Source organism: Engraulis encrasicolus, chromosome 3 (assembly GCF_034702125.1).
Source record: "Engraulis encrasicolus isolate BLACKSEA-1 chromosome 3, IST_EnEncr_1.0, whole genome shotgun sequence".
In the NCBI taxonomy this organism is placed as follows: domain Eukaryota; kingdom Metazoa; phylum Chordata; class Actinopteri; order Clupeiformes; family Engraulidae; genus Engraulis; species Engraulis encrasicolus.
In genome coordinates, this window is record NC_085859.1 from 57,478,840 (window position 1) to 57,488,688 (window position 9,849).

At 46.5% G+C, this 9,849-nt stretch overlaps 1 protein-coding gene across 1 annotated transcript; it reads right to left on the minus strand.

Annotated features, from left to right (window-relative positions):
- Positions 1-678: 678 nt before the first annotated feature.
- On the minus strand, positions 679-8,855 carry prdm8b (PR domain containing 8b). Its single transcript, XM_063194604.1, has 4 exons — positions 8,682-8,855; positions 5,061-5,309; positions 3,387-3,618; positions 679-2,075 (listed from the first exon to the last, which is right to left on the minus strand). The coding sequence occupies exons 2-4, from the start codon at positions 5,280-5,282 to the stop codon at positions 679-681; spliced, it is 1,851 nt and encodes a 616-aa protein (XP_063050674.1). The 5' UTR covers positions 5,283-5,309; positions 8,682-8,855.
- Positions 8,856-9,849: the final 994 nt, after the last annotated feature.

Consider the following 9,849-nt stretch of genomic DNA (forward strand, 5'->3'; position numbering starts at 1 on the left):
ATTATACATACTATATACAAAATACAAAGTACATTTACACATAGTATTATTATCGTCCCTTCTTTGTCAAATTATAAGTGCTTCTCAAGATAAATATATTCGTTTCTTGTTTCCTCTCCCCCTCATGAGTCAAAATGTCTCTTGCACAGACAAAAAAGGCAGACAACATCTGAAGAAGTCCTGAATCAAAATGGGAAAAAAACACTGTTGTAAAATGTATTTCAAAAGTGGCAAAGATACGTGACAATGTGTCTACAGTGTTTGGCGCCAGTCTCATAGTGGGTTTTAAACAGGAAGAGAGTGAGAATGAGAGGGATGGGGGGTGAGGGCCACCTCCTTCTCTTTCCACCCCGACCAAAAAATAAATAAAAAAGATGCACAAAAGTTTATTGTGATATCCCGCCAACCATGCTCCCCCCAGTCCTCCACCCTCAACCCCCACCCCTGACCCCAGTGCTTCCCTGCCCCATGTCCTTGTGGTGACAAGCTGTGCCGGTGTCAGTGCACAGAAGAAAATGCGGTATTAATTCAACACTCAGAGTCGATTTCCCATCTTCTGGAGTCTATTTCGTCCCAGAGTACTATTTAATTGTTGAATTACCACTGAATTGTTTTAGTGTGTGCCCGTGCCAGTGTGCCAGTGCCGGATGTGGTGGTGGTGGATGGCGTGAGGTGGCGTTAGTTGTGCGAGGTCATGTGTCGGGACAGGTGGTGCCTCTCACGGAAGGTCTCGTTGCAGATGGGGCACTTGAGCTTCTCCTCGCGCCGCCGCTTGACGAGCGGCTCCATGGCGAACTCCTTCTTGTGGTGCGAGCGCATGTGGTAGACCAGGTCGGAGGTCATGCGGAAGGAGGCGTTGCACTTGGCGCACCAGTTCTGGGCGGGCAGGCAGAGGGAGGTGAAGGAGGGTGGGAGCAGGGTGAGCGCCGAGGGCACCTGCAGCTGGATGGGGCCCGCCGCCGCCGTGCTCTTGGGCCAGAAGGCGGTGGCGGCAGCCGCGGCATACAGGAAGGGGCTCTGCTTGGCCAGGCTGCCCGGCATGGGGCACGCGCCACCTCCCAGCTCCGAGGCCTGCTGCAGCTTGGCAGCCAGGTGGTCAGCCTGGTACAGTCTGCTGGAGGACACCGTGTCGCCCACCGCAGGGTGGCAGTCCAGGAGCTTGGGGGCCATGACTAAGGGGGAGAGCTGGGGGAAGGAGGTTGCTGAGGAGGAGGAGCGTGCGGGCTGGCTGAAAGCGCTCTTCCTCTCGGACGAGCCCGTACTGCCACCCACCTGCTGGGCCACAGAGGTGAAGGCGCTGGCCAGGTGTGGGGACGGAGGGGGCAGGGGGTCCAGCCGTGACTGTGGTGGGGACTGGGTCTCGCCCAGGACCTGCCTTGTGCTGGAGGAGTGCTTATCCAAGGGACTGCTACGACCTGCTCTGCCAGAGTCTTTGTTCTCGGTGTTGGAGGAGGACGACGAGGACGATGATGAAGAGCTGGAGCTTTTGGTACTGGAGCCGTGCTGCTGCTTCAGACTCTGCGGGGACTTGCGGACCTCGGTGAAGGCGCTGCGCTTGCCCTCCGAGCCCAGCAGGTCGGCGCCAGGCGGGGAGAAGGTGCGCCGGTGGTTCTCCTCCAGGCCGTATGCTCCCCGGTACTCGCGGGCCGAGGTGGCCAGCTCCTCTTTGGACTTCATGGGCAGACACAGCCCGTTGCTCCGGCTGCTCAGGCCCAGAGGACCCATGTTCTCCTCCATCTCCGAGAACTTCCTCTTGGCCGAGCTCTCGCTGGAGATCTCCGCCTCCTTGTCGCTGGGCGGGCTGGTCCGGTTGTTCTCCAGGTCGCGAGCCAGGTTGTGGAAGTCTGTGGCGGGCTTACCGGCCTCCGGGGGGTTGGGGAAGCCGTCGGGGCGGCCCAGCTTGGGGCTGGTGCGGGCTGGTGTGAGGCCCAGAGGCGAGCCGACGTCCTTCGGGTCGTCGTCGGACCCTGCGAGGCTCTGTAGTCTCTTGGTGCAGCGGAAGCGCTGGTGGGCCAGGAAGGGGAACTCGAACTGGAAGCGCTGGCTGCAGTCGGGACACAGGTACGGAGGGGAACCTGCACAGAAGAGAAGCAGAAACTAATGCTCAGTAACAAATTCTACTATTCTATGAATAGAGTTCATTGTAAGGGCAAAGGACTTACTGAATTAGAATATTTGTCATTTTTGGTATATAAATCACAAAAAACACAATTGCAAAATGTCGGAATTAAATTCAAAATATTGAAAGAAAATAAAGTACTGTTTGTATAACCAACAACAATATGCCAGAGAGGGAGTCAGTAGAATTGACAGAGAGAGCTGACGAAAAGGGCAAAGGAGTAAAATAAAACCTTTGCACACTAAACGACTCTAAAGATTGCGCTCCCCATTACAGAGATTTGAGAATAATACCCATTGGGACAAATGTACAATGTATTGTAGTCTGCAGAGGTGCTTTGAATAAAACAGTGTGTACTAAATGAAACCATGTAATACAATGCTCTTTAAAATCTCATGCAAAATTCATATTCTTTTTATGGCCCACTAAACGGTGCACATGTTTTACGCCCATTGTTTGCTGGTGGCTTGAAGCAAGACTTGAACACTTAACACCATGAGTCTATTGAGGCCAAGAAAGAGGCAATAAATGGTAAATTGCTAGTATAGTATTAATAGGTGAAATTTTACCAAGTACTTAGTTGCAACCATGTATGGATCAGGATTTTTTAAACACAGATAGGAGGTGGGTAAACTAAGAGTTTTGTGAGCACATCAATTGTGTGAACATCAATTCGTTTATACTAGTAAAAAACATTTAAAATATGGACAATACAAATGGTTATGTCAGTCATTCTGTCCTAATGCACAGATTGTATATATACAGTAATGTCTGATTTTGGAATGTTAAAAATCTATTACCCTGATTTATTGGACTGGTCTATTAACAGGTGGATACACTGCTAAGAAGAAAACAAACTAATCCTGAAATCTGTGAAATGGTCTCCCTTCCATCACATCCCTGCAGAGGCACTATGATAGCAGCATTTCCAAAAGAAAGGCCAGAGATGGTTAAAAAAATACAGGAATTAGAGTCACTGCACCATCTAGATGTGGATAATTATTTTCTGCTTTTATTTGGAGTTGAGTCTCTGATGAAAACGTGGTAACATCGGAACGTTAGTTTGGTACTGCTCTAAATAAAAAAAATCTTCCACAGCTGAAGCCCCGGTAACTCTCCTTCTTACTTTGAACTCAGTCCTTTCCCATGATGCACAAGATAGTGAAGAACAGGAGCAGGAAGGATACTTCACTTTTTGATGTGACTGTTAAAAAAGCACTTAGGGACAATCTTGGGAGAGAGAGGTGGCGGTGTGGCGATCACCCACCTTTGGTCTTGGCGGGCGCCCTGGAGGCGCTGAGCAGCAGCAGTTCGATCAGCTCCTTGCCGTACCACACCAGCAGCTCCTCGTCCTTCTCGATGCGCCGCAGCGAGCGGTAGAACAGCTGGCCACTCTTCACATAGGCCTCCAGGTTCTGCTCCTCGCGGTCACGCGCAGACTGCACCAGCCGCAGCCACATAAGGCCCTCCGACGAGCTGTTGGACGCCGACGTGTCCACCTGCACAGGTGAGACAAAAAAAGAGAGATTAATATCAGATGCAGATGGGCCTGCCGGCAGGCCCGTTCAGGCTTTGCTGAAAAGACTCAACTACCTCAAAAAAGAACATTGCTGTGACATCACTGAGAGCCGACTTGGTCATTACAATTTTGGTGATGGTAAGGTTATAACATACGCTCTGCGCAAAGGGGTTGATGTTCTTATGTCCTCAATACTTTTATGCTATTGTTTTTTGTAAGCTTTGGCAACATTGATGTACACAGCCATGTCTATAAAGTGCATTTGAAATGCGATTTAAATGAATCTATCAGAGAGAGAGAGTGACAGACAGACAGACAGGCAAACAGAGAGAGAGAGTGATATAGATTTAGGACCACACACACACAAACACATCATTAGCAGCAGTAGATCTGTTAGTGGGACAGAGGGATGAGTGGATGGCTGGTGGCACATGGTTAATGGGAGACAGACACATTGACAGACCAACGTAATGGAACCAACAAAACAGGCCGATAGAAACATAGAGAGAGAACAGACAAGCGATGAGAGCGGGAATAAAACAGAGGTTTAGAAAAAGATGGATCCAGCGCGCATTCTGGAACACATTTATCAGACAGAGAAGGACCTGTGTTGACTTAGACAGCTAGCATGGCAGAGAGGGTCTGGGGGGAAGCAGACCACCATAGGGCAAAGGGAATAGGAAGATAGACACATTTCCCGCTCCCCCTTCTCTACCCGCCTGATAACCCGCCCTACAACCAGCCACCTGCTCCTCAATAAAACCCCTACCAAGCCACGCACACAGCCAGCCATCACCTCTCCCTCTCCCTCCCCTCACTGCCACCACAGATTTACCCAGCCCTGGTTGCCAGCCTGCCAGGCAGGGTGGGTGGGTGTGCGGGTGATGATGGATGATAGATGGCACCATGTTGGGAAGGTAAGCCCCAATCCCTTATGCTTGGGTTGGTAAACCCCCAAGATTACACTAGTAGTAGTACAAGTCAACACCACAGCCAGTGTCTTGTGCCAGTGTCTAAGCATCATCTATGTGTGTGTCAGAGCGAGAGAGAGAGAGAGAGAGAGAGAGAGAGAGAGAGAGAGAGAGAGAGAGAGAGAGAGAGAGAGAGAGAGAGAGAGAGAGAGAGAGAGAGAGAGGAGGACCCAGAAACACACACTAAGAAAGAACACATCACATCACCCAACAGTCATCATCACGACACACACACACACACACACACACACACACACACACACACACACACACACACACACACACACACACACACACACACACACACGGATCACGCCACGACAGCCATGCTCTTTGTTGCCCATAGCCCAGAAGCGAGACAGACAGAGAGAGAGAGAGAGAGAGAGGAGACGGGTGAGCGGGAAGCTGGTGTGAGTGTGACGGACTAGCTGCGTGCGTGCCCACTGCCTACCCTGAAGATGTAGGGAGCCGTGCGCTTGTCGGTGGACTTGAGGGCGATGAAGGCGATGCTGTCGTACAGGGAGGTGTGGCTGAGCACGCAGGGCCCGAAGATGGCGCTCTCGGGGATGTCGCAGGTGGTGTAGACGCTGGTGAAGATGTCCGTGAGGCACTGCTGCACCGCCTTGGCGTCCGTGTCCCACGCCACAAGCTTCTGGGGGCTCGACTCCTCCATGGCTGCTGCTGCTGAAGGGCACTCTGCCTGGATGGATGGATGGATGGATGGATGGATGGATGGATGGATGGGGGGGAGAGAGATGGAGAGAGGATATGAGAGAGGAGTGAACATTAGAAACATTGCTGACGAAGTTCATGAACGGCGAACGCTGTAATAGGCATTGAAAAGACTTAACTATCATAGTACTACACTACTAGGACATTGCACATGGCCTTTACACAGTAATGCATTATGACTTGGTCATTGCCATTCTGATAACAGCACATTTCTAATAGGGGCCAAGTCTTTACGGGATAAGAAATACATTGATGGGAGGAAGAGAGAGAGAGGAGAGAGAAGACTGGATTGGATTAGAAACACTGGAGACTGAAGGACCAATTTCCACTTTCCAATTTCAGCTTTCTACTAGTTGCCATATTCTGTTATGTCTAAAACAGTAGCATGTTAATAAATACCTGAAAATCCTTGCTTGGATTGGGGAAACACTGGTATGACATGTTTTAATGAGCTGCTACATGAACTCACAGCTTCGAAAATGCCATTCATATTACAGAATCTTGGGGGAGAGTAGAGATATGATTGAATATTAGAAATATTGGAGACTCATTTCAATGAATGACCTTTGTCAAACTTTCCAAATATCTCTTGTGAAGTTGTAACTGTCCCTATTCTGTAATACCTAACACAGCAATATGTAAATACATAAAATGTTTGGGAGAAGAGGGGCTGGGCAACAGGACTGAAGAATCGAAACATTGGAGAAATCAAGTCAACAATCAAGCTGGTCCACTTAACAAAGGCAAGGCCAGAGGTGACTGGAGCACTCAAATACTTTGTTTTCTTCTTTATTGTGGTGCAAACATAATGGCTAACATTTTGAACGTGTTGTGTCTTATTGGATTGCTTGCCACACTTCCCAAAACTCTATTGCTGACACAGAGCATTCTGCCATGTCTAAAACAGAAGCATGTAGGCTAAATACATGAATTGGTTCTTCAAACTGTAAAGAAATAAGCGTAAAATAAGGCTAATTGATCAATCAGTGAAAAAAGGAATGTTTCATACTATTGATTGAACTGAATTAAATTCAATAATATTTATTGTGATGTCCTTGAAAGTTCCTGGCAGGGGAACACAAAACACAGACCCCAACCTTTCAAGCAGTAACATAAATGAAAGAAATAGTCAAACACTGGTAGCCTAATTAATTTTACAATTAGGCTTACGTTTCGAGTCTCATTATATCAAAATAAGAAAACATACCTTTGTTGCATTGTGCACCAAACACAATTAAAAATAATAGCTTTTGCATAATCACAATGTTATTGTCTTCCGTGCTAAGCATGCCAATTGCTTTTCATGATATTAGTCGTGATGTCAGTGTGATTCGATGGGTATTAAAATGAGTAGCACGGCAGAGATCAAGACGTTATAATTAGCTGAGGAATGAAATAAATAGCACATATCAACCCATGGTAAACGAATATCTACAGACTATGTTTTAAATGCATAGCACATTATTATTATCAATATTATTAGATCTATTATTATTATTATTATCATTATTATTATTATTATTATTATTATTATTATTATTAGGCCTATTATCAGGCATAGACTATTGTTAACAATTGTGTGTTTGGAATAGTCTACATCGCCTATTTTCCATTAAAAAACGATAACGTTTTCCAATGAAAAATGATTTGAATAAACCGTTTACACCTAGGCCTACTATTTCAAGATTAGTCTACAATTAAATAGTGCAAGGTTCAGCCGTCATGACAGTATATTGGATACAGCAAAATCACTGACTACAGCAGCCCCGCTGAAGACCACCACACATTCGGCCGTTTCAGGCCAGCATGCGGGCGTTTGGTGTTGGACGGCCGTGGCGAATGGATTTGGGGAGGGCTGTCAGAGTCGGTGATCTCGTGTCAGCTAACCTTTGCCTCCTTCCTACACGCGAGAACGTATGCTCGACCATTTGCATAATCCACCACTTTTCCCTTCGAGACTTCAATTAAGGCAGCACGCGGAGTCAATTATGATGTTCTTAACGTTTTCCACGACGAGGCCTAAGCTTGGTTTGACAAAAGCGAGCGTGATTTCATTATTAACCATTGTAAAATACCGCTTTGAGAGATTTTAAATCCTTTTAAAACCAATTCTACAGGAAAAGAACAGCCCGCAAGCCACAACAGACAAAACACAAATAAATAGGCCTAAAAACAAAACAAAAATGCACACAGGTTACACACACACACACACACACACACACACACACACACACACACACACACACACACACACACACACACAAATGGGCACTTTTTTTTCTCTCTCTCTCTCCTTATGCCACCCTAGAGAGAAAGCAATATAAAATTAATGTTAGGCCTACTGTACACTATTCAGTGTTAGAAACAACATATTATCCAACGGGTAGGCCTATTTCAGAGTATCCCTAAACGGTCAGCCCTTTACCACTTGAGGAATAACTAGATGCAAATAAATGTAATAATGGGCTATTGCTAACAATCACACCATTTACTGGTCTCTCGTGTTTTATGCTGTGTTCTTGAATATATGTCCTCTGAAAAAAGCACCTCTGGAAAAAAAAAACCGCATGTAGCCTAAACAATGTGAAGTTGTGTTTATGTGTGCTCGTGTCTAACCTAGTTATAGGCCTAGTTAAAACGGCATTAACGGTCTCTCGACAAGCGTTTAGGCTGCAGGGTTTTTTTTTGGTAAAACGAGCAGTTACGATTTATTTGTGCATGCATGTAGGCTACTTGTAGATCTAACGGTCCTCTTTGGTTGGTCATCTCTACTCTATAGGCTGTCGGCAATGCGCGGAGTCTACAACCGCTGCATTATCATTCCATAGGCGTGCGAGGTTGGATGAAAGTTGCCATTTTTTGCACGCGGTTGTTTGAAATTTGCTAATGTTACAAAGGTAGTCATTGTTGTTGCTTGGGTCAACATCATTTACGCATTGTTAAAAATGTGGTCCGAAATGTAACGCCTAAATACAGAAAGTTGCCTCTTTTACGCGAGACGGGCATTCTCCGTGTAGCAGCTCCAAACAGGGTCCCCTCTATTGTGGCTGATCTCTCGCGGGAGGGAAAGCCCGCACAAAAGGTCCAATGAATATGCATTTCAGTTAAATACAAGAATGGAGACGCCAATATATGCGCATTTCTAAATAAGACGGGGCGAACCCATTGACCCATCATTTCATTCAGCATTTTTCGTCCTGTCTATCTGCACACGGGGTTATTATTCAGTGGTGCCTCGCTGCAGCGCCGAACAACATTTTGTACATGTCACTGAACACCAACGGATTAGAGTGGCGTCCCGTGCAACTGTCATCATTGCCGAATAACAAAAAAGACTCACCTTTTACTTAAATTGGGAAGAAACAGCAGTAATCCACAAAGTCCAGATAAAAGCGCAAATAAGGGGAAAAGGGTTATGTGGAATAAAATGAGTCTGTTCCACAGATAACTCTCTCGGTGTCTCCCCGTTGAAGCCCGTGCCCGTCAGTGGTACATATCCGCGCGCCTGCTTGGAAGTGATAGTGCTGTCGGTCTCCCTGTGAATCGTGAATGGAGAGCGAGCGCAAGAGAGCGAGTGTATGGCGAGAACAAACGAGAGTGTGAGCGAGAGAAGCAGAGAGCGATGGAGAGGCACGCAGATGGGGCCGCGGCACTGGCTGACTGGCGCCCGCATACACACTTTTTGTTTGCTGCACATAATCTGCCCAATGAGGCGTGTCACAGTCCTCGTCCCCTCCCTTTAACTCTTCCTTGGCCGACTGTCACACAGGCGAGATTTACCTCCCGAATGCCTTTCCCCCTCTCTCACAATGTTTTAATGTGCTCTGCATGGCGGAAGCACAACAGCTGCCTCTGTTTGGGAGAAACACGTGAAATGAAATGCAGTTTTTTTCTGTTTTCTTTTCTTAAAAAAAGAAGAACAGAATGTAGATGTGACAGGTCTGTGTAAGCTGGGTATGAAAGTAACCTGTCGTTATTCTTTATTTGTAATGACATATGGTTTTCACAGATAAAACGCACCCACGAAGTTTATTATTATTATTATTATTATTATTATTATTATTATTATTATTATTATTATTATTATTATTATTATTGTTATTATTATTATATTGTTTTGTTATTTAGAGTGGCATTTTGACTAGACTAGTATTTTGGACTGCTTTTGCTCGGCACACTGCCGTTAATTGATAGCCAATAAAATGCCTTCATTACCATGGCTCCTAGTGAGACATCACAGCTGTGATAAGAAGTCAGTAAAATACAGATGATTCGGCTAACGCGACGTGCCAAGCCAGGTATGCACTGGACTGGCCGTAAAGTTGCACATATTTTGTCTTTGGATCATCCATCTCGTCCTCATTTAAAGCACGTTTCTCCACACCAAGTCAAAAGGACGCACTCACGCTGTGGCTGTCTGTTCACGGAAACGTTCTCCGTGCAGGTGCTGGAGGTGATCTTTCACGAGCGACAGTTCCTCTTGCTGCTCCGCACGGCACGGACTTCAC